Raw genomic sequence first — 24,916 nt, forward strand, 5'->3', positions numbered from 1 at the left:
CAGGAAAAGCCCGGAAACTTACTTTAAAACTAAATATGTTCCCTAAAACGGTGACAGAGCTACAGACCCATGACAGCCTTACACAGGTAGCCAGCAGCTATGACCAGCACTACTTGTGCAGTTAATAAAAGGACAGGTAATGTTTGTCACGCTGTTGCTCGTTTGTTTCAGTTCGTCAGTTGCAACAAGACAGCTTACCAACGTGTACGTAATAAGCTAATGCTCCTGTGTGCTATACACTACAGTGTACGCTGTACACCTACTTACTGGTTTTGTGGCATCAGTCTGTGTCAATTTGTGTTTCTTCTACAGCTCCGGACCGCAAAAAATGCGCGTGCTCTTTGTGAGCTCGTTCCCGGCTCGTAACCAGCGCGTTCTGCCGTCAAGGGCGATCATTGGTTAAATGTGATCATGTGACTGATGCAAGCCAGATCCTTTTATTTAGCAAAACTGTGATTAATAGTTAAATATTATTGTTCAGGGGCACAGACAGGACTCCGCACGCACACACACATTAAAAAATAATATTTTTTTTTTAAAAAGTTGCCTCAACAAAAGGGGACCCATCAGGAAAGGGGCGGGTGCTCAAGCCCCTCTAGCCCCCCCGCACGTGCTGTCACACACTGACAACACTGGAAACAATCCTTCCCTTCCTCTCATCTATAGCCTAAAAACCTGAAGATGTCACTTCTTCCCTGCAGAATTTCATTATTGCTAGCCTATAATACTTTGCCAACAAAAGAAGCATGATGGAAAATCTGACAGAGACACGTCTGTTCCTATAGTTCAGCTTAAACAAGGAATTTACCGAAGTTTATTTTGTGTTGGCATATGTTTCTGTTTTTCTGTATTCCAAAGAGTTTGTGATAGTAGGGAACAATCCATGGATGGATAAGTTGCCATGGCAACCTTACCTCCTGATCTGTCAGACCGACTGGAGCTGACAGAAAGTGAGAGCAAGCAAGAGTCACACTGGAGGTGAAAGAAGGAATGGAGGAGGTGGGGTGCCTTCGGTCAGCTGAAGTGCTGCCAGAGGTTTTGACAGCAGTGCAGTAATGAACAGGAGGGATGGAGTCATCGCACGGGGGTCTCCAGAGGGATAACCTCTTAATGGTTAGGCCATCTGAAACCATTATTCAATGACAAGACACAGACAAATATCCACAGATGCATTTTCAGAACAAATTCCAGTATATCAGAAATAGTAAGATTAAAGAAACACTTTAAGAAACACACACACACACACACGCCCTTATGTATGTGTCACACAAACATATTCTTGTCTATTGGTTTCAAACTATTGGTTTGATAATGATGAACATATGTAATTTCTGAAGTTCTCAGCTGCTGCCGTTGATCCAGAAACTATGTGCTGTAGTCAAATTGTACTTTGGATTCAGATTGTTGAGTGTGGAATTCTCAATATTTTTTAAAGTTTATACTGTTTTTATTTTCTTTTTTTTGAAGATTTTGAATTTCATATGGTCTTTTGTCTTATACTTATACTTATATACTTATACTATTTCTATTAGAGTATAATTGTTCCTCAGGGTTGTATTCTCTGTTATTCACCAGACTCTATGGTAGGGGTGGGCAATTAATTTCCCCCAAGGAGCCACATATGAAACTGGGACTGTTGTGGAGAGTTGCACCAATACGCTTATAAAGAGATAAAACTAATATCGAGCAGAATAGAGTTTGGATTATTGGTGGTTCCTTATTTTCAAGTGTTTATCTTGTACTCTATCAGTTCCAGGACTTGTTCCCTTTGTTTTCCCTGCCAGTCAAGTTCTACATATTCAGTGTTTCAGTTTTCCTTTCCAGATTTATTTTGGTAGTCATTTGTTTGTTTGTGTGTATTTAATTTTAATTCTTTTGTTATTTCCTTGATTAGTTTCAGTTCTGTCTTGTTTCGCTGGTGTTTCTCCCTGAAACTCTTTGATTGCTTCACGTGTATTTAAAGCCTTGGTCTTCCTTCAGTGTTTGAATGTGTGGTGTCAGTTTGATGTCCCTAGTGTCTGTCAGTTCATGTTTTGTAAGTTATTGAAATTTAATAAACTTTTGTTATTGTTTTACATTGTTTTTTCCTTCTCGTGGACTCCTACTTTAATAAAACGGTCAGTTTTGCATTTACTTGCCTTTCCTGTTAGTCCTGCATTTGGATTCTCTTTCTTGCTGAACCTTAGGAGACTTTATCATTTCTGGAGTTTTGACATGCTTTCCTCTGTTATTGTATGTGGACTGTCCATCTCCACCCTTAAGACTTTATGCAGCCTTCAGGTCTCACCCTCAATTGAGTGTTTAGCCCAACAGAGCAAAGTGTTCATGAGTAGATGCTTAATGTCTGTCAGGCTATGGATGAAATATACATTTACTTTTTTCTCGAAATAGCTGTTTGCTTTTTCCATTCATGAAGGCATTTCTAGAGTGTGTTTTTTTTACTTGGTTAGATGTTGTTAAATTCAGTTTTTTTCAATTCAGTTCAGTCTTAATTATGCATCCCCTAACTACAACAGCAGTGTCCTCAGAATGGTTTATATTGAAAGGTAAAGACCCTACAACAATTCAAAGAAAACAGAGAAAACCCCAACAATCTTATGACCCCATATGAGCAATTGCTTTGGCACTTTGGCGACAGTGGGAAGAAAAAACTCCCTTTAAGCAGGAAGAAACCTCCAGCAGAACCAGGCTCAGGGAGACGCAGCCATCTGCCACCACCGGTTCGGGTGAGGGATAGAAAGCAGGACAAAGACACTGTGTGAAAGAGAGACAGGGATTGATAATAATTAGCAACTGAATGTGGAGAGGTTTATAAACACATTATTATGCTGCAATAGGCCTAGGCTGCTGGGGGATCCCCATGATGCAATGAGTGTTTCTTCTTCAGTTACTTTTTTCACTCAGGAAGGGAGGATTCAGGGTCACCTGGTCCAGCCCCAACTATATGCTTTAGCAAAAAGGTAAGTTTTAAGCCTACTCTTAAAATTAGAGCTAGTGTCTGTCTCCCGAATCCAAACTGGAAGCTGGTTCCACAGAAGAGGTGCCTAAAAACTGAAGGCTCTGCCTCCCATTCTACTTTTAAATACTCTAGGAACAACAAGTAAGCCTGCAGTGCGAGAGCGAAGTGCTCTAATTTTCGATTAACTGAAGGCTTTTCGAGGAGTTTTTAGGACATCCTGATAATAATGAATTACAGTAGTCCAGCCTAGAAGTAATAAATGCATGAACTAGTTTTTCAGCATCGTTGTTTAATATGTGCACTGAAGGACATATCCAGGTCAAAAATTACTTCAAGGTTCCTCACAGTGTTACTGGAGGCCAAGGTAATGCTTTGAGGCTGTCAAGGTCTTTATGTCTTTAAGACATTCCTGCAGTTTAACTAATTGGTGTGTGTTATCATGTGTTTTAATGGATAGATAAATTTGGGTGTCATCTGCATAGCAGTGAAAATGTATGATATGCCTTCTCATGATACTGCCTGTAAACATAATTGGTAACCTTAGTGTGTGAAGAGTACTTTAGGGATTGGTTGGCTCAACAGAGCTCTGACTTTTTGTCAGCCTGGCTACAGTACTAAAGAGAAACCTAGGGTTGTTCATATTTTTTTCTATCAGTCATGAATAGTAAGATGTTCTAGATGTTTTCGTAAAGCAGCAAACTATTTTTTCAGGCTAAATAATGAACTTCTAAATTAGTGAGATGCCATTTCCTCTCCAGCTTACTGATCATCTGCTTTAAGGTGCACGTTTAAGAGTTCTGCTTGCAGCTAAACATGTCACTCCTGATCTAGTTGGGGAGGGGAACAGAGAAAAATTCAGAGTCCCACATTTTATTTGGCAAAGTTGCACACTTATTAAATATTAATTTTAGTGCTCTCCAACTGGTATAACCAAGTGTCATTACTCCTGACGTGAATTATAATTTTATGGAATTTATGTTTACCCTTAGCCAGCAGTTATAAATTTCCCTCAATGTCACCTGTTCTGTCCCCTGGAAGACAGTTGACTATGGTTGCTGGTGTCTCTAACTTTACACGTCTCAAAACAGAATTGACAATTACCAGAGTTTGTTCCTCAGTGGGTGTGTTGCCGAGCGTGGAAAACAGTTAGAAACATAAATGGGTTAGTGGTGGACCGGGCTTTCTGTTTAGAGCTACACTTCCTCATCGATCGTGGTTCAAGAGTAGGCAGTTTGTCTTATAATCAGAAGGTTGCCGATTCGAGCCCCGTCTCCGACAGTCTCGGTCGTTGTGTCCTTGGGCAAGATACTCCACCCGTTGCCCACTGGTGGTGGTCAGAGGGCCCAGTGGCGCCAGTGTCCGACAGCCTTGCCTCTGTCAGTGCGCCCCAGGGCAGCTGTGGCTACAATGTAGCTTGCCATCACCAGTGTGTGAATGTGTGCGTGAATGGGTGGATGACTGAATGTAGTGTAAAGCGTTTTGGGGTCCTTAGGGACTAAGTAAAGCGCCATTTACCATTCATCACCATCACGTGAGCAGCACCCAGAACATAAAGATTACACTATGAAAAAAGATGTCATGTGTAAGTTTTTAATTAAATTGGCTAAACAGATGATGTCTGTAATTCCCAAGCAGTTAATGTACTATTTTTTTGCTAATCACCTTAAAATTTAAGTTTTAATTGAAGTCTGCACTTCAATCACATTTTTTTTAATTTAAAGTCCATTTAAAATGTGTACTAGAGCCAAATCTATTAAAAAAGCTGTCTGTCCACCAAATTATGAACCTAATAATAATGGGGGGGAAAGGAAATGTAAAAAATTAGAAAAGTAATTTAGCTTGTAAACAAAGTCTAAAAATACCTCAGCCTCTGTTTGTTCTGTCAACATTAATTGCAAAACATCATGCCGCTGGTCTAATTTGTTACTATGTGATATGCATTGTACTGAGCTGCACAATGATCTGTATTTTAATTTCCCAGACATATAGGCACAAATTGTACACAGCTGAATATCCCCATTCTATCTGTAATGCGTCTATACATCTCATTTTAAGAAAAGCACTTTCTAAGCTGCATAGACATGAATAATTTTGTTTTCAATGTCGAGTACAAACTGAAACCAGGGTAAAACTGCTGTATAATTTCACACTTCTTTCTGCCTTTACTTGATAGCATAGAGAAGAGAGGACAGGAAAGCGGGGAGAGAAAGTGAGGGAAGACAAACAGCAAAGGACCTCAGGTCAGAGTTAAATCCAGGCCGCTGCATTGAGCCTTACAGCATATGGTTGCCTCCTCACCCTGTGAGCTAAACTGGCAGCCTAAAGTTCATATTTCTGAATCAATTCTTGTTTCTTTAATGAAAGTAGGCTATATTTGAAAGTAAATGTTGTCCAATGTAGTTCTGCTGCCAAGTGAGTGATATTTTTATATGACTTTGTTCCAATATCTCTTCTCCAATGCAAATACCAGCCCACTATTGTTGCCATTAAGATGACTAATGTGACTTGTTTGCGATTCTGCAGCTGGGAAGTATCCAGCTACAATCACAAATGGATGCAGTTGTCACTAATTGTAACAGCAGTCACTGCTTCATTTAATTCACCCATACATGTAGGATGAGTGAGTGTTTACAGGATGAGCTAAGTCTAAGAACAAGAAAATATTCGTTATTTCACAAATGACTACAAAAGCAGACGTCATTATAGGGCAAAAAATTCAAAACTGCCATGCTCGTGGATTTGGTTCTAAGAATTGGCACAAGAAGCTGATCTGAGACTTGAATCGGGATCTGTGTTAATGATGGACTGTAAATAATTAATCCTTCCCATTTATGAACTTAATTATTATTTATCTACAAAGATCTAAGGCATATCACGTTTTACAGCATACTTTGTTGAACAGACAGACAGACAGACATTAACATACAGCAGTTAGGTATTTATCAGTCAATCATCCTAGCAAAAAAACAAAAGACATCCCTGTAGTTTAACTAATTGGTGTGTGTTATCTGGCTTCATGGACAGATAGAGCTGGGTGTCATCTGCATAGCAGTGAAAATGTGAATATGTCTTCTGATGATACTGCCTAAGGCATAGGTGTCAAACTCTGGCCCGCGGGCCAAATTTGGCCCACAGCCTAATTACATTTGGCCCGCAAAGCCATACCAAATTACTATTAGAGCTGGCCTACTGGTATTATACAGCTAATATATATATTGTTTAGTATTAAGCTTTGCTTGTTCCATATTCAGTTTTTCAGCAAAACGTGTTTGAGTCCATAAGAAAAGATTCATTCTTATATCTGGAGGAATACAGTACATATATTTCAATAAATATTAACGTTAGCCCGCGACTTTGTTCCAGTTTTGAATTTTGGCCCACTGTGTATTTGAGTTTGACACCCCTGGTCTAAGGGGTGTCAAGGGAAGCATGTATAATGTGAACAGAATTGGTCCTAGCACTGAGCCCTGTGGAACTCCATAACTAACCTCAGTGTGTGAAGAGGACTGTCCATTTACAGGAACAAATTGGAGTCTATTAGATAAATATGATACAAACCACTGTGGTGCAGTATCTGTAATACCTGCAGCATGTTCTAATCGCTCTAATAGGATATTATGGTCAACAGCATCCAACGCTGCACTTAGGTCAAGCAGGACAAGCACAGAGACGAGTCCACTGTCAGCTCTGAAACCTGACTGAAATTCTTCAAGTAAACCATTCCTCTGCAGATGATCTGTTAGCTGTTTGACAACTACTCTTTCAGGGAATTTTTGATATGAAAGGAAGGTTGGAGATTGGCCTATAATTAGCTAAGACTGCTGGGTCTAGAGATGGCTTTTTAAGTAATGGCTAAACTGCTGCCATCTTGAAGGCCTGTGGTGCATTCACATCATCTAGTAGACTCAATCTTGGATTGGGATGATGATATCTCCCTCCTGACCTGAGGTCCTGGTACCCCTTGCTGTAGCATTTCTGTTGTTCCTCATCAATCATCAAGAAACATCTAGCAGAACCAGGTCTCAGGGAGGGGCAGTCATCTGGTGCAAAACATGCAAATGCCACGTAGAAAGTCCCCAGCTGGTCAGTGGATTTAAACCCAGGCCCTTTTTTCTATGGGGTGCTTTGTCTTTGTCTTTTTTATTTTGCTAACATAATGCTTTATAGAAAAAAAAACATAAAACAAACAGAGGCACAAAACAAAGAAAGCCAGTAGTATTGTTTGTTTGAATGGTTTTATGGGTGGAAAACAAAATAACTGCAATCTAAAATGTGGTGTCTGTACTCTCGCAGCTTTGAAGCACAAATCTCTGCCCCTGGGATCTCAGGTGAACCAGGCAATGAGTCCATAAAGTGCAGTTAAAGCACGCTAAAATCATTTCTTTTTATGAAAATTGCCTCAAACTCAAATCTGCTCTTAAAAGGACAGCCACAGCATTACACTCACAAATGGATATATATACACAGCCCTGAGTCACAGTCAGTCCACTTTGGAACTTCAAGTGGACTACCAAGGAGACTGGGTCATGTGTAGGGTGATAAATCTCTGGGATGACACCTCTCTTTGGCAATGAGCTGTGCAATCACAGGCATTTAGTTAGGATGGTGACACTGACAGAAGACAAAACTGTGGGTTTATAGAGAGCTGTCAGGGGTATCTTTGAGTGACATGTGGGTTATCGTTGTAATGCCCACACTACATCCTAAGTATGTATTTCCCATGAACCTCAAAGGTGGACTGCAAGGTTACCAAATGATAGCAAGATAGTAGAGAGGAAAGGTGAGAAATGTATCTGTGCAAGGGGCCAGCTGTGGAAAAAGTCTGTGACAAAAGGTGGATGGGTGATCATAGCAAAAACCAATGCAATGCTTCATTACCTACTTAACCTTATTGCCATGCATTCTTCTATTCTGCTTTACTGTGTCTGAATTAATTTGCTTTGGATTTTTCTGACTGTCCCCATGTCTTCACCTGGCTGCCAGCCAGAACAGAGAAGAGCCAACAAAAACAAAAATGGGCAGAGGTAAATCACAAGAGAATAGGAAGAGATAGGGTCCTTCTTGGATGTAGACAGTCATTTGCCCTGGAGTGATCTGTGGATTAGGGGCCAAGGCCTAGCTGCCCGATCTAAATTGCTCCACATACTGAAAAGATTAAGCTACAAATGAATGGGCCAACTGAGCTGATAGTCAGGCCTAAGCTCCAGTGGCGGCAGTAGGAGGCTATATTTTGATGCAAGTTTTGATGGGAGATTAACACAAAGAAGAATGTTTTTTCTCACAGAAGAAAACACAAATAGGACTGTCCCAATTATATCCTCATCAGTGGCATTGATTTAACATTAATAATATCATCTATTATCAAAATAGGTCTTTGTTTAGCTTGACAACAACGTTTTTAAACTTGGAAATGTCAAATTGTGTCCAGTTTTTGAATTATTGTAGTTTAGTCCCCCAAGTCCCCCTAACATCAGATTGATGTTTCAAAAAACCCATAGCAGATATTCTTGTTAACACATGTGCATCTCATTTTTTAGATTTCTGAACAGCTTATTTTCTTCTTGTTGTTAGGGGAGGAATAGTGGATATATTATGCAAAGGATGCTGACTGTGGAGCTGCCAGGTTAGAGTAGTAGTGAAGAAGGACATGCAAAGGGTTGGGGTGACAGAATAGGTTGCAAGAAATAGGGTGGAGATGGAGGAAGATCCAATGTGGGAACCCTCTTAAAGGGGACTGCTGAAAGAAGAAGAGGAAGAAGAATGTAATGTAATAAAGAACGTGTAGAACCCAAAACGTGTTGCTTCTTCTTGTTGTGTAACAATATCCAATAGAAGGATCAAGACAAAGTAGAGTGGCATACTTTACAAATAAATGTTCATACACTGAGTGGATTAGGATGCTCTGGGTTAATTTAATAACTGCTGAACCAGCTACAGCAGCTAGAGCTTATGGGATGAGGTTTTAAAAACCCCATCTCATAGTAATAGAGATCTTTTACAACCATCAGGGGAAATTACTGCCAATTTCTTGGTGGTCCATGTAATTAACCCATGTCAGCTTTCTTAGACTCACAAAAGATGGAAAATAAACCCTGTGTAGACCCTAACCTTTCAATCTGGTGTCACATAAAGTGAAAGGGGGCTATTTAAAGGTGGACAGCATCCCTAATTTTTCCATGACAAAGCTGCTTTAAAATAATTTACTTCTAACAGTGAAGGGGAAAATAATTTTTTCTATTGATGAAAAAGTTTGTCTATAGATGGGAATTCATTATCTTCTCATGCTCTGGGAGGCTCAAGAGGGTGGATGTTTGTTGTTAATGGAGTCAAGCCTAAGTTAAAGTCTCCCCACTCACATCTTTTTGTGTATGAGTAGAGAATTGTCTTACTCCTTGTTCGAGCTCCTCACTAGAGGAAAGAGTACTGGTCATACTCGAACTCATTGAATGAAATGCCAATTGAAATTCTCTAATTTCAATAGCCTGAGTAACAGCACAGGCCAGTTAAGTGTAAGGACAGACTACATTTTCTACCTGATCTGAGCTGAAAAGCGACCACGTTTGATGATGACACGTTTGCCCAAAGACAACTGCATGCAAAATCATTGCCTAGAACAGGAGTGTCCCACTCCAGGCCTCAAGTGCCGGTGTCCTGCAGGTTTTAGATCTCACCCTGGGTCAACACACCTGAATCAAATGATTAGTTCATTACCAGGCCTCTGGAGAACTTCAAGACATGTTGAGGAGATAATTTAGCCATTTAAATCAGCTGTGTTGGATCAAGGACACATCTAAAACCTGGGGGATACCCTCGAGCCCTTGAGGCCTGGAGTTGGACACCCCTGGCCTAGAATGAGGTCAACACCCACTGCAGACAATGCAGGCTGAAATCCCCACAAAATAATAGAATCTGCTTCCAGTTTGTATTCTGGAAGCAAACACCATCTCTACTTTCAAGATCAGGCTTAAAACATTCCCTTTTGATAAAGCACGTAGTTAGGCCTGGATCCTTCCTTGTAAAGCAAGGTTTACACGATGCTTTACAAGATTTCGGGTGATCCCTGAAGCTTGCTTATTGTGTGGTAGCGACTATTCAAAACGTTTGTGTTAAATGTTTGAGTCAAATGTCCCCATGTTATTACTCAGTTATTTAGCACTAAATGGCTGAGTTGTTGTGTCTGCATTGCAACCACAATTTATGAAAGCAGCATGCTAACCAAGCTTGCTAGTATTAACTGATAAAGTAGCAGTCCACCCTTTCACCTATGTAAGGTTTCACTCACACAGGGCCAGAGCCCCACAGTTGTGGTGTTGTGCCAAAAACCTCCTTGTGCTAGAAGATTTGTTGCAGTCATCTGTAACTTTCATGAAGATGCTAACTTGTCTGCAGAAACTCACCAGCTACTCTCCAAGTGGTAGGCAATAATCTTCTGATGGAAAAACTAAATGCTGTAGCCTATCTCTGATCCACTGTTTTAAAAGCTGAGCTAATGCCATTAAAGAGCAAACACCAGTATCAGCAGCCATCATAATCTCATTTTTAATTTTAAACTTTTAATTCAATTCATTTTACGATAAAATGATTGAAATTGATTAAAAATGTTATGCACACCCCTTTTTTTTTAAACAGATACAAGACCTTTCCCTATGCCATTACCAGGGGTACACTGACCAGTCACTAGACCTGTATGAATTGGAAATCATAGTAACTCTTAGCAACTTTCAGAAACCCCACACAATTTGTTGGGGAATACCTATTTTTGATTTTTTGATTGCATGATGTTCCTGGGACAGAGTGAGATGGAGGCAGATAATCTACTGTGACAACACCTAAAGGGACCATCTAGAAGGAAACACGAATAAAAAAGGCCCTCAGATTTTTATGTAAATTTTGTTTTGTCATTTCATTGAGCACGTTAAGAGCTGGAATACAAACTAACAAACACTGCATTTTCTTTAAATGGGATTGTGTGGGCAGCACGGTGGCACGGTGGTTAGCACTGTTGCCGCACAGCAAGAAGGTCCTGAGTTTAATTCCAACATCAGGCCGGGGTCTTTCTGTGTGGAGTTTGCATGTTCTCCCTGTGTTTGCGTGGGTTCCTTCCGGGTACTCCGGCTTCCTCCCACCGTCCAAAGACATGCAGCTAATGAATGTGCGAATGAATGTGAGTGCGAATGGTTGTCTGTCCCTGTGTGTTGGCCCTGCGACAGACTGGCGACCTGTCCAGGGTGTACCCCGCCTCTCGCCCTATGACAACTGGGATAGGCTCCAGCGCCCCCCGCGACCCTGAAAAGGATAAGCGGATGGATGAATGGGATTGTGACTATGGCAGGGGTAGGCCTTGCCTTCACTGTTTCAGTGAAGGGAGAGTTTTACTCGCTCTGTAACAGACACAGACTGAGGGAGGAGTAGCGGAATAAGAGAGAAATAAAAGACTGCAAAAGCAACATAGTCTGCAGTCTCTGCAACTCCCCTCCCCACCATGTCTGTTGAATTGTCAATCATTTTCTTAATGGAGCAGATGGAGCAGGACAGATGTTCCACTAGAGTATGGGAGTGCTTATTTGCCTGTGCGTGTCTGAGTGGAACACTGAAGGGGACATAGTGAATAAATTGAATCTGCAAGGAAAGTGGACCAAGGGGGAAAAGATAATAAAAGGAAACAAGAGCATTTTAAGACACCCGGTATAGATAACCTGCTAGCTCATGTTGGTGTAGTTCATTAAATGATCAGTAGGAGATCTAGTGCAAATTCTCCAAAAGAAATATAGATAATTGTGGTTGAAAGCACATTTATACAATAAATGCTACTTTAATTTTATAGCTATGGGTTTGTAGATTAAGATTGCACATATATGACCTAATAAATGTCATTTATAGAACAACTGATATAAACATGTTACCAGTTCATATGTGATAGATTACTATTTAAATGGCTCTTAACTATTTTTACTGAGCACTACAAAGCACTTTAAACACTACATGTCACATTCATCCACTCATACCACACAAATTCATGCAGCACTTTAATTCCATGCCTTTAATTGCTTTTTCACTATACGCCCAGACGATTATAATGGATACACTGGGTGCAATTTAGGAACACTGGAAGCCTGCAGACTGGAAGAGCTAGGGATCAAACTGCTGACCTTCATTAGAAGTATTAGTAGATTACTAAATGGCCCATTCTATCACCTGAGCCCTAATTTGCATGTAAATAACATGAAATGCTAGCTAAAGTCACTCTAATTTATGTGGGGTTTTTTTTTATTTCAGTCTACTGTTATTTGTTATCTTCTTTGTGTATTTGAATGTGAAAATGGCATTGAAAAGATAAGTTGCTTTTTTTAAATAAATAAAAAAACACCACCCAACAAGCTAGAAAAATGCTGTTAATGGTAAACAAATAATAGTTCAATAATAAAACATTCAGTCATATGAAAGTACTGCTAATGTGCAGAATATACTATTAAATCTCTGCCAGAAAGCACAATTTTGGAAGAGAGAGTAATTATTTGACCTCAAGTAAGCTGTTGCATTCTAAGGAGAGTTTACAGCAACTAAGTGTAGACTGCTTGAATGGGAAATATTATCTTTTTTATTGTTGTTTTTTTTTTGTTGTTGTTATTTTTTACACAGTGTATTACGTTCGTTACAAGGCAGCAACAAAGGCTGAATCTTTTCATTCAAAAAAAGTTACTGAAACCAGCAGCGGGCGGAAATGTGAGACGCCGCAACAGCAGCACCATGGCCAGCGCCTGGCCGAGGCAGTGACAGCGGATCCTTGCTCCATTTTGGATGCAAACGGTGTTTTACAGGAAAAGCGGAAAGGGGAGATATGTGGTGGCCAAGCGCTCTCTTTGAATAAAATACGCCTGCCCTGGTCTCAGCCTCCCACTGCCGCTGTCGGGCTTGCGACTCAGAAAAAGTAACAAAGAAAAATAATGATTCTATGTCAAAACGTATTTCCTCACTCGATGTCATGTTGCAAACCAAAATAAGATAAGTCCTTTCAGTAAAATTCCGTTGGTTTGTTTTTTTATTCAAGCAGGCAAAGTTAAGCTAGCTTGCGCTCATAAAGTCTACAATAAATGTAGCAGCTGTGATAAGACAGATAAAAAGGAAAACTGAATATTGAAAATGTCGATAATAATTCGCCTTTAGGCGTGTATCAGCTAAAAGTACGAGCTGTGTTTACTCTGTGCTAACTTAACTAAAGCCTACTCATGAAATGATGCGTCTAACCACACTGGAAGGTGTTACAGTAATCCGTTACTTCTCCGCCTCGCCTCTAACATCTCTACGTTTGCTGCTTTGTCTGCGCATCCTTGTGGGTTCTCCCTTCGCAGTGTCGGTGCTACGCCTCTCAGCCATTGGCCTCAGAGACCATCCGTCTTCCCTTCACAACAATAGACCCCTGCTCGCTCGCTCGCACGCACGCACGCGCGCCTTCTGCTCACGCGCAGACACAAAAAGCGCGCAGTGCTTTCGAGGAGTGACGGTGAAATGTTTAAACTGCGGTTTGCCGATTCTTTCTTTCTTTCTAGCTTCACGTCGGCGAGGAGCGCAGAGAAGCCTCTGCGATGCGTTCAACGGGGGACACGTCGGAGTTGAAATAAGGGAAACATTGGGGCTTGGGTAAGAAAACCGGAAAGCGGTTTGTTGGGGCTTTTTTTTTTTTTACGAGGATGACTGACTGGTGACAAAGAATACGGGGAGCCCCTCTGGCTTCGGTTGACATCCGCTATATAACTTTACGGAAGACATTTTTGTGGGGACCGGTGTGCTCTTACTTGGACAGACAAAGATTTTTTTTCTTCCATCATTATTATTATTATTATTGGAAGGGGAACCATGCCTGTCCGGAGGGGTCATGTTGCGCCACAAAACACATTTTTGGGAGTAATTATTCGGAAATTCGAAGGACAAAGTAAGTAGATTTCCTGGGTGTCAGGTACTGTGTGGGTGCACTGTGCTGTGCTGCTTGTCTTTTGTGTCTGTCCCGCTGCTCCTCGAGATCAGTTATTGTTAGGAATAGGCCTTCTTTTATACACCAGCAAGGCTTTGGATGGCTAACCCTGTGATGTTAATGCCAGAAATCCATGAAAGTCATTATGAGTCAATTACCATACTGTGTTATCGCGCACCAGGTTTGTTTAGTTCTGGTGTCCTTCTCATTTTCTCCTGCTCCGGTGGGAAATGTAGTTTAAAATGCTGCATGTGATATACACGGATTAAAGGATTAACGTAATTAATTACAGATTATATCCCCCATATATGAATTTAGCTAATTACGCTTTTAAAAATGGGTTTCAGTTATGCCTCAAATCTGGTTTTTACAACTCAAAAATGTGCATCAGTTGTCTCCACATTGTTGTTTTAAAAAAATGTCAAATTTAACGCCACCTCGTTAATAGAAAGTGGAGTATTTAAGCCTACTAAGGATTTACTGAACATGCTTATTGTCTAGAGCAATCCCACCTACATGTGAAGTTTCATAATTTTATTCAGTCAGCTGAGTAGCATTCAGGACTGTAATTCTGGATAATCCCATACAAACCAATACACCTACTTGTATTAGTTAAATAAAACATTTGTTATACTTTTTCATATTCTTATTTATGTGCAAATAGTTTAAAATTACATCTATAAACACGGTAACACTCTTTCTCCCCCAATTTCTTCTCTGCCTCGTCACAGATAAGAAATTCATCATAGCCAATGCCCGGGTGCAGAACTGCGCTATTATCTACTGTAATGATGGTTTCTGCGAGATGACGGGCTTTTCCAGGCCAGATGTAATGCAGAAGCCATGCACTTGTGACTTCTTGCATGGCCAGTTCACCAGTCGGCACGCTGTGGCCCAGGTGGCCCAGGCACTGCTGGGGTCCGAGGAGCGCAAAGTGGAGATCACCTACCACCGCAAGGATGGTGAGTGTTGCAAGGTTCAGGTGACACATGCAGAACTTGACATAAGGCTGCTGCAATAGTCTGACATTGAAATCCACACTGGCTGGAAAGCTGCTTATGTTTTGACTTTATGTTGTGATCCCTGTTATACCTTTCGATGTAAAGAAATTGCTTAAAATAATACAGTTTTTAAATCTAGTGTTACAGTGTTTGAATTTGAATAGATTTTGTGCTGCTATCTGCAAGGAAAGCCTGTAGATGAAGAAAAAATATGTGAAGGGTGACTTGTACAACATCTGCCAGTGTAGGTACATTTAGTGTGTAATTTTTAGTTCTGAATCAGTTCTAGCTGGAGCATTTTGCAGCAGCAAATCACTAAGTGCACCCATTTAGAACCCTGAGGGGGGAAAAGAGCAACTGTTAAAGTTTTGTCTCCCATGATGTCCAGTTTTGAAATGATGTATGCACTGAATGACTGGGAAAAGGTGTTCATTAGCCTTCGCCGGATAGGACACTCCGGGAAGGATGTAGCTCAGCTCCCTTAAGACCAATGTGAAGATAGTCAAGCGTGCGGTTTCTCTCTTTCTGTTCTTGCCATCTCTCGGTTTCTCCTCAGTTTACTGAACACATATGTCACTCTTCATTCTGCTACTTTACATTTTCCAGTGTAAGCCTCCATAGGTGTGGCAGTTGTCTGTAAATGATGGGATCTGTATCACTCATCTATGATTAAGATGATGTAGCATGCATATGCTAATTCATGACTTGACAGCTGGGATAGTTTTGATGAAATACAAAGTTAGCTCCAAAGTGAAAGTTTAACTGTTTGATTCACATCAACTGTGTTGGTTCAGGGAGAGTTCGTGTGCTGTCCTCTAATCGTGGCATATGTATTCAGATGATTAAGTCTCCTTGCGTAACACTTAAGGACCAGTAAAGTTGCACTGTGATTCAAACAAGGATTAATAGTTTTGTAAGAACTTTGTAGGGAGGATCCCCATGTGGTTGTGTGTTTTAGGAATTGTTTATTTTTTTGTCTTGAGCTCAGGGATCATTCTACAGCATTTCTTATGACTTTTAAGAGTTGGCTACAACATCAAGTAATAATACTTGTATCAATATGTAATGACCAACGACCTATAGGGCCAGTATCTGCTTCGGAACAGGATGAGCACTGCCAGAGCCCTACAAAATGACCTCCAGCAGGCCCCTAGCATGAATGTCTCTGACCAAACAATCAGAAACAGAGTTCACGAAGGTGGCCTGAGGGCCCAACATCCTCTAGTAACATTGTTCAGCATGACCGGTTGGGTGGTGGGTCAGTGATGGTTTAAGGAGGCATATACACGGAGAGACACACAGACCTCTACAGGTTCAGCAACAGCACCCAAACTGCCATTAGGTATTAGGATGAAGGCCTTGGACCCATTGTCAAGCCCTATGCTGGTTCTGGGTTCTTCCTGGTGAACAAGAATATCTGGCTTCATATGATGAGAGTATGCAGGCAGTTCTTGGAGGATGAAGGAACTGATACCACTGACTGACCTCCACACTTACCTGACCTAATGCCAATACAACCCCTCTGGGACATTATGTTTGGGTTCATCCAACATCGCCAGGTTGCACCTCAGATTGTCCAGGGGCTCAGGAATGCCCTAGTCCGTATCTGGATCCCCCAGAACACAATCTATCGTCTCACTGGAAGCATGCCCTAACATTGTCAGGCATGCATACAAGGATGTGGGGGCCATACAAGAGTACTATTTTGACTTGCTTCAACAAAATCTATTCAAAATGGACAAAATCTATTGTTTATTAAACAACACTTTTTGGCTTTTGTCTGGAAAAACAAAAGCTAAAAAGACTGTCTTCAATTACATTATACTTTGAATGGGACCATACTTTAACATCCAAAGGAGTCTTTGCAGATGTTTAAGTTTCAAAAATACTTTTTAAAGGTGGACTGGCGAGACCATAGGGCAGTTTTTAACTTTGCCTCAGGTCATCTTCAATGAGGCAGTTTCCAATTAACATGCCTGCACTTCTCGAGTTTGTTTACACATTTAAGTTGATCGTGCGTTTCTGTGAAAAGCTTTGGACTTCAGGCGCTGTAGTTGAAATCCTCAAATTGATTGTACTTTTGCAGTTTTCAGTCATTTGTTCCCATGTATTCAAATTCAAAATGGGGGGGGGGGGGGGGGGGGGGGGGCTTTATTTTGAAATAAATGCAGCTTTTACAAAATGGTGTTATATCTCTGCTTTTGAAATGACATTTTTTCAGGGACAGTGAAACAACATCCTGTCAGGAGGATTTGTTTTGACGCTTGATGTGTAATCGGCGCTGTGGTTCAATCAGGATGACGCATGCTTCAAAGACTGAGCTTTTTTTTGTTTGTTAGTGTGAGTATGATTGTGTATGTAATGTATAAGAAAATCCAGACCAAAAGAAGGTGATGTAGATTAGGTCAAAAGCAGCTTATGGAGCAGTCACAAAGACATAGATGTTTGTGGTCAGAGGTTAAAAGAAAGTGATAAAGATAGAGAAAAATTCTTGAGGGAATAGGCAGAGAGGAGATGTCAGCCCATGTTTTTAAGAAAAGTGTTGTGCTACAGCCTGAACCTGTAACACCTTTCAATATAAAATCTAGCTTTGTGTTATATTGGCCTTGCTGAGCTTTTTGTAAATGTTGCATCAGTAATGCTACATTTTCCCTTTGCTTATCTAAATGGTTTTGTTCTATATTATATTTATAATTATATTTTACATTCTGAAACCATAAAGTCCATTTCAGATTTTTTATTGATTGCATGAGAACTTTATTTTTGTGTCAGAGAATTTCTGCACCCTTTTTGTGTAATAAATGTGAGTTATTGAACACCTAGCATGAACTCCAGGCCTCGAGGGGCAGTGTCCTGCAGGTTTTAGATAACACCCAGGGTCAACACACCTGAATCACATGATTAGTTCATTACCAGGCTTCTGGAGAACTTCAAGACATGCTGAGGAGGTCATTAAGCCATTTAAATCAGCTGTGTTGGATCAAGGACACATCTAAAACCTGCAGGACACCGGGCCCGAGGCCTGGAGTTCGACACCTGTGACATAGAGGATTCATAGTTAAAAGTCCTGTCTTCCTTCTCTCATCCCTAACGGTCGCGGCAGATGGCTGCCCTTCCCTGAGCCTGGTTCTGCTGGAGATTTCTTCCTGTTAAAAGGGAGTTTTTCCTTCCCACCGTCACCAAAGTGCTTGCTCATAGAGGGTCATATAATTTATGGGTTTTTCTCTCTATATATAATTGTAAGGTCTGCCTTACAATATACTTTGATACTGGTCTGCATTTCACAAGTTTGCGTGAAGCTGATTTAAGTGTATATTTTTTAGCCTATATTTTCACTACAGTGGATCAGAGTCGGTCCTCCTGTGCTTAGTGTATGCGTAACACTAGCTGAACACGAGTTCAGCTAGTGCGCTGGCCAGAACGAGCTTCCCTGGCATCAGCAATATGACTTACATTATTGTTGCCACTGTCACCAAAATTAGCTGGGGTGTGATTAACAAACTGCCAATATTTTGAGTTGTCTGTCCGTCCAGACGTTTACCAGTTGGAAAGATTTTATGAGACAGCCACACTATTCACTATTCTACTCTTCTTTGCATGTCCATTGTGGCACATTTTAAATTGGTAACATTCTTTCATAATGGAATTTTCTTTTAATACTTAAAGGATTAAAGTAACTGACCATTAGGAGTCTAATGCTCCTCTAGGCCAGTTTGTCAGCTAAGACAAGCTGGACGTTCAGCGTCCATTGATCTGCTGGGCAAACAGTATTAACGATTACACAAATACCTGCATGTTGCATTGATCTCTGAAAACAGTGTATTGGAGAGTGCAAATCAGTCGTGGCCAAACATCCGCCCTCTGTTGGCCCATCCACAGGAGATCTAAAGTGAAATTGGACAGTTTGTTAATAATAACAATGTTCATTGGATTTAGACTGTTGGGCCCTACAGCAAGGGAAATGCCTTATTACTATTCTGTATCCTGGTTCCTAATTACCACAGTGTTTTCCTCTTACCTGAGTCAGAGTTTCTCCAGGGAAGGTCATACACCTGTTTCAACTTGGCAGACTGCTGTTAAACATCCTGCTTGTATTAGGATAAGCAAGTATGGGTACATGTATTCATACATGTAAATCATCTTTTCTTTTGAATTTATATAAATATATTTTTAGCTTTTTATGTAATCTGGTATGTTTGCAGATATGTTTAACCATTTATAATCTTTGACTGCAAAACATTCTTGTGATCACACTGTTAATACAAATGTGCTGAAGCAGGCAGCTCCATTTGTAAAAAATACACATATTATTGTGTCTTTACACAATAATATGTCTTTGATACAGTCTAGCAATGGATAAAGTCATGTAACTGAAGCACGGTTGTTTGTCAGTGATGGACAACAATTAGAATTTCTTTTAAAAAATGCACCAGCTGTCTTGAGTGGTGCTGCAGTGAAAAAAATCCAGAAAAATCAGGTTTAGCAACTCCCAGATTTATACATTTATGAGAATGTAACAGATGTAACAGCCAGCAATCAGATAGCCTTCAGCCTCTGTCTCTATTGTCTTCTGTATTAGGATTTTAGGAGAAATGTCATTGCAGCAGATCTCATTGTGGTGCTCTGTAGGAGTTTCCTCAAGCCAATCTTCTTTTTAATCCCAGGATCCTAGGTCGATATAAGCACATTGCCCAATGCCCTTTACAGTCCATGAAGGAGATTCTGCTCATCAGCACAATCTCTGGCACATTGTTAATGCTTTATGATTTTTGCGTTCACTGGACCACTGGTCCTTTTTCCTTTCAGTGTATCTGACTTCTGTCATTAAAGTGGAAATTGTTTCCAACTGCTGGGGAAAGTAATTGTAAATAGTGTGCTGAAGATACGCAGTAGTAATACAAAATATGCATTCGGTAATGTATTTCATGAGTTTAATATGTAAAGTGTGTTAAATACAGACAATTCACGCAAAATAGTTAAAAGATTGAAAGAAATTAGCCAATAATTGTTCTGACAATTATTTTGACAATGGTACAAAGAGTCTTGCACTTTAATCTTTTAAGGAATACAGATGCAGGGCTCATTCTTCTCTGGCAGGATTTTGTTAAATATAGTTGCATGGCCCATTTAAATGGTAATGCTACAAAATTGTCTTTGGAACATCTGTTGCCACCTGAAACACAAGCATATAGTAAAACAGTTCCTGTTTTAAAAGACTACCTGTTTCAGCTCTGGCATTGAACAATGCACCACAGGAGGTAGCTACAGCTGATGTTCCTGTCAGCACTCATTATTACTCTGCAGGCTGATATTTGCTAATGAATGTATCCAGTGTATAAATAAATTACCAGAGTTAAAGATTAAGTATTTAAATGTTAGTGTCTTAATGACAGTTTCAAAAAAAAGTCAGAGTAAATATAAACAGTTCTAATCTCAGCAGCACATATTTACTCAGCAACACTCGCTCTATTTGCGTCTCTGTTCCAAGCATTTGCAGCGCCTTGCTTCCCATGCTAAAAATGCCGACTCTCGGGGTCCTTTGTGTATCTAGAAATCCATAAGCTCAGCACATGCTAACAGCTCTCATTTGTAAATAGCAAATGAGAGTGAAAATGTCACACTCTAAATAGATTAAAGCTGGTTGTGCTTCAGTGATGCTCGCTGAGATTAGAGCTTTTCCAACCTTCAAATGCCATGGATAAATGTGGGAACTTTAGATTGTGATGAACATTTGTTGTCGTTGCTTAAAAAGCCATAATCTGAACAAAATAGGTGACGTTATAAAGTTCAAGTCATAGTTATTTTCAGTCTGTTATTCATGTTGGGTCAGATTTGCTAACGATCTGTCCAAACTTTGCAAACAGAATTATTTTAGGACCTGCTAAAACTTTTAGTATTTAGCATTGGTAGAAACTACATTTTAAATTATGCTTTTAGAATGTTTAATGGATATTTTTAGTGCTATCGTGGATCTGAATGTTATTCATAAATGGAGTGTTAAAAGTGGGTCTTTTCTTTTCTTTCCTTTTGGCTTTTAAAGGCTCAGTTACAAAACTAATGTTGTTTCTGAGTCCTTATCTGATCAATAGTACACATCTGAGATGTGCCTAATAGTTAGTATTTCCTAATTGGTTGATTGCATTCTGGCTTGGTGCATGTGAGTGAATATATATTATTGTGTGTAAGTGATTGTGTGAACATAGCTGTGAGTGCAAGATCAGTTGTATATCTTTTCTCAGCAGTAATACATATACAATACATATACTATGGCAAGGCATGTAAAAGGGGAAAAAGTTGTTCTGCAAGTTTTATGAACAAAGCACAGTAACATTAACGTCATTAACATGCAGGCAGATATATATTGTTCTGTCTGCTTCTGTACATACTTCAGGTCATACTGCTAGGGCTTGGGACAGAATCTAGTACTTTTTAGGGAATTAACTGAATTAGTACAGAGGACAGATTCACACTAAATCGATTGGTGCCAAATTTTGGTACAAGAGCCCATCTGGATTAGACGGTTGTTGCCTTTGCAAATCATGGTGTCCAGAAGTGGTTACAACAGCTGGTGCTGTGTGCGTTTGTGTCTCAGTTTCATGTGCAGCTGCCTCTTGTTGATTCAAGTTACCATGCTACTTTTGAATTGAATGAAACCTGTGCTTACACTGCATTCTTTTGGTTACTAGATGCTTGCTCTCTCAGTGAGTCTGCTGGGACCTGTTATCACGGTTGTCTGGTTATTATTACTCAACTAACTGATGTTTGTTTATAAATTAGAAAATTAGCCTGCCTCTCCTATCAGTCCATTTTTTGTATTGCAGCATCATGTTCATGTTCCCTAATGATTAAAAAAATTACAATTACAATTTCTAGACCCAAGTTGACACAGTAAAATGACATGTTTTGTCCAAGAGTTGAAATCCAACAACATCAGGTGTACTATCCTATAAAACCTTAGTGTTGGTAATATTTTGTTAAACGTGCTTCTAAGAGAAAATTAAGAGAATGTAGGGCAACGATCCATCAGGAGCAAAACAACACAGTGGAAATAATATTTATTCTTCTTTATCTTTCAGCAAACATCACCTACATAAAGGGCTAATATTTGGGCATGCACAAAACACTTAATGTTACAGGTTACAGAATACAGTTTAACACCATATGTAAACCAAACAAGTTTTCATCCACACATCTGCCCAGTTAGCGCCTGAATCACTTAGGTTAGTATCTAAACCAGATTGCCATGGATATACAAACATGGTATTGCAGGGGCTTGGGGCTAACTAATTTGTACAAGAATGAGATGACTTGAAGGTGTTTTTTTGAAGGTGCTGCTGACATAAGTGCACCACATTGTGGGAATTTTGTATGAATAACTCACAATGTGCAAATAGCCAATGAGGCTATGGAAACTGAACAGGATGACTGATGATGAGATGAGTCAGGTTATTCAATGGTGTGAGTCTTGAATGGAAACCACACTCCATAAAACCAATTCTTGCAGATCCATTGCTGTGCAAACAAGATAAGCTCTTATTCTGTTTCACCTGCATTCTCCGTCATGTTCTCGGGTTTAGCTGTGTTTGAGCGCATACAGTGGGCAGCCTGTCTCTGTGAAAGACATGTGTATGAAGGGAAACAGTGCGAGCTAAAAAGAAGGAAATGCAGAGAGAATAAAAGAAGATGCAGGGGACAAAAAAGGGACAACAAAAGACAAAATAAGGCGCATAACTGAAAGACGGAGAGCTGGGATGAAGAAAGGAGCATTCATCCTTATCTAAATGTGTGTGTGGTTGGGGCGGCTGGCAGAGAGAGTAAATGGAGGTGTCAGAGATGGAAAGAAATCAAGTGCAGCTGAATATCAGATGGCTTCTTCCATTGTGGGAACGCCCCCTTGAATTCAGTCCAGTTGCTTGAGAGCTGCTTAAATAATTGATGGCCCTAGTTCTATATCCAACACCCTTTGTCTGTCTCACTGGAAGCAAAGTGTTACCTCTTTATGCAGATACAGAACATTATTTTCACTTGACTGCGCTAAAAACAGAGTGAGCTGTTCTCGTGTTCAACATTGAATAAACCCATATAAAATAAAACAAAGGATTTGCTTAGAAAACTGATTTTGTGCGACTGAATAAAGCTGTCCAGCTCACTCTTATCACTTTACAGGGCCCAGCTAGGGAGCAGTGTAATGAGCAAAGCTACCACTCTCAGTCTAAAGTGACATAGATAGATTTGTGTTGTAGCAGAAGCTTTGATTTCCTCTATATTCATGCCTCACAGTGGATCCCATTTATAACGAGTCTCCTCAACAGCTTTTCTGGGCTGTTAGCAAAAGAAAGAGGCTCCCCAAATGCAGATGTGGTTCTCAAGAAAAGCAGGCAGTTTCTACTTAGCTTCATATTTCATGTTATGAGAGCAGTTACAGTTATTTTTTTAGCTGACGGTTTATTATAACTATTGCAAAGGAACATTTGACCTGGTAATAAAGATCTGGCTTCATTGACACACTGAATATAAAGACACTAGAATTGTGAAAGCAGACTGGTAGTAATATAGGAATAACGTCTAATGTTAGAATATCTGTTTAAATTAATGTGTATTTCAGTTACAAATTGACAGAAATTGTAAATCTGACTCAAATCTACTCAGCAGGAATACTCAGCTTTTCCCCCATAATGAAAAGAGTAAGAGTCATAACTTAATAACTAACTAAATTCATTTACAAAGACTGACACCAAGCCCACATGATAAAAACTGCAAAAATTTAACTTGCAAAATGCTAACTTTGTTGCCCTGGAAAGCATTTATATGATGGTACATATAGGTGTAACATCTTCAAACCATATTTCAATGAATAGCTGGACAGTTGTCCCCCGTGACAGACCTGACAAGGTTGATAGGCCCGTAAGCTGAGTATCACTTGCCCAATGTCACACTAGTAGCTCTGTAAGGCACTACTGAGCACCAGCACTTTGCTAAGATAAAGGTCCAAAATGCAGCCTTTGTCAACAAAGATGAAAAGATCTGCTCCTCTTTCAGTCATCTTTTGCAGAAAATAGCATGGCCTCAGACAGATAAATGATTTGCTGCCTTTCTGTCTTCTTATTTGTATTAAAATTCATGAAACCTTTCACTTAGTGTGTAACAAGATCATTCGGATCAATAACGTATTCCTTCACCATCCCTCCCCTCCATTGTGCTCCTGTTAGATCATTCTTCACTGCAGCAGCAGACACCATTTTTTTTCTTCTCACTGACATGTCAGATGAAGTACAATGCTATACATATAGTTGTAGACATTAATATCTACAGAATAAAATCAACACAATATTTAAAAAAAAAAAAAAAGAAATCTGATCTTTTTTCTTTAGTTGTTAGGAGGTTGCAAAGGAGTTAATATCCTTCCATTGTTTCTATTTTGTTTCACTGTTTTATTTCATTGATATCCATTAAGGTATTGACATTTTTGGATTCTTTCAAAGAGAAGAATTACTTTCATAAATCAAACTTTTAGCAGAAAGCTATACACGCTGCTCTGGACATGTCAACAGCTTTGTCATTTTCCCACATATAGAATTTTATGATATCAGTCACACATACTAGTTAATTAACTGGTATGAATGAAATCTATTACAAAGCCAGGGCTTTACAGCGCCAGTGAATAAATGTAGGTCAGTCTGGTGTTGTATCTTTGAATTAAGCCCACACTCACTGCATGTATGTGATAGTATTACCGCAAACAGACAGTAAACAGTCTGACGGCCCCTCCCCCAACCCATTCAGGCTCAAACACTTGGCTTTCCTCCCCCTCCCCACAAGTCTCTGCTCATTCTTGTTTTATTAAGGGGCTCACATCTCCTGTCCAGCAGCTCCATGTGCAGAGATGCCGTTCATTCATCTGATGTCCAGGAGATAACAGGTTGGCTCTACGAATGCTGACTGCATGGAAGAATCACACAGTGTGGGTCTGCCAATTTAACCCTGCCC

At 40.0% G+C, this 24,916-nt stretch overlaps 1 protein-coding gene and 1 long non-coding RNA gene across 5 annotated transcripts in view; one reads left to right on the plus strand and one right to left on the minus strand.

The window, feature by feature from the left end:
* Positions 1 to 306, minus strand: part of LOC308394345 — a 65,528-nt gene extending 65,222 nt beyond the window's left edge. The window contains exon 1 of the long non-coding RNA XR_013971201.1: positions 268 to 306. This is a non-coding gene — a long non-coding RNA (uncharacterized lncRNA). The remainder of the gene's footprint in view (positions 1 to 267) is intronic.
* A 13,083-nt stretch (positions 307 to 13,389) lies between these two features.
* Positions 13,390 to 24,916, plus strand: part of LOC308394332 (voltage-gated inwardly rectifying potassium channel KCNH7-like) — a 74,256-nt gene continuing 62,729 nt past the window's right edge. For all 4 annotated transcript variants that reach the window (XM_080878583.1, XM_080878584.1, XM_080878585.1 and 1 more), the window contains exons 1-2: positions 13,390 to 13,889; positions 14,660 to 14,890. In XM_080878583.1, coding sequence (XP_080734709.1) covers positions 13,814 to 13,889; positions 14,660 to 14,890 — 307 coding nt within the window. In that variant the 5' untranslated portion in view covers positions 13,390 to 13,813. The remainder of the gene's footprint in view (positions 13,890 to 14,659; positions 14,891 to 24,916) is intronic.

Source organism: Rhamphochromis sp. 'chilingali' (assembly GCF_963969265.1).
Source record: "Rhamphochromis sp. 'chilingali' genome assembly, chromosome: 3".
Lineage (NCBI taxonomy): Eukaryota > Metazoa > Chordata > Actinopteri > Cichliformes > Cichlidae > Rhamphochromis > Rhamphochromis sp. 'chilingali'.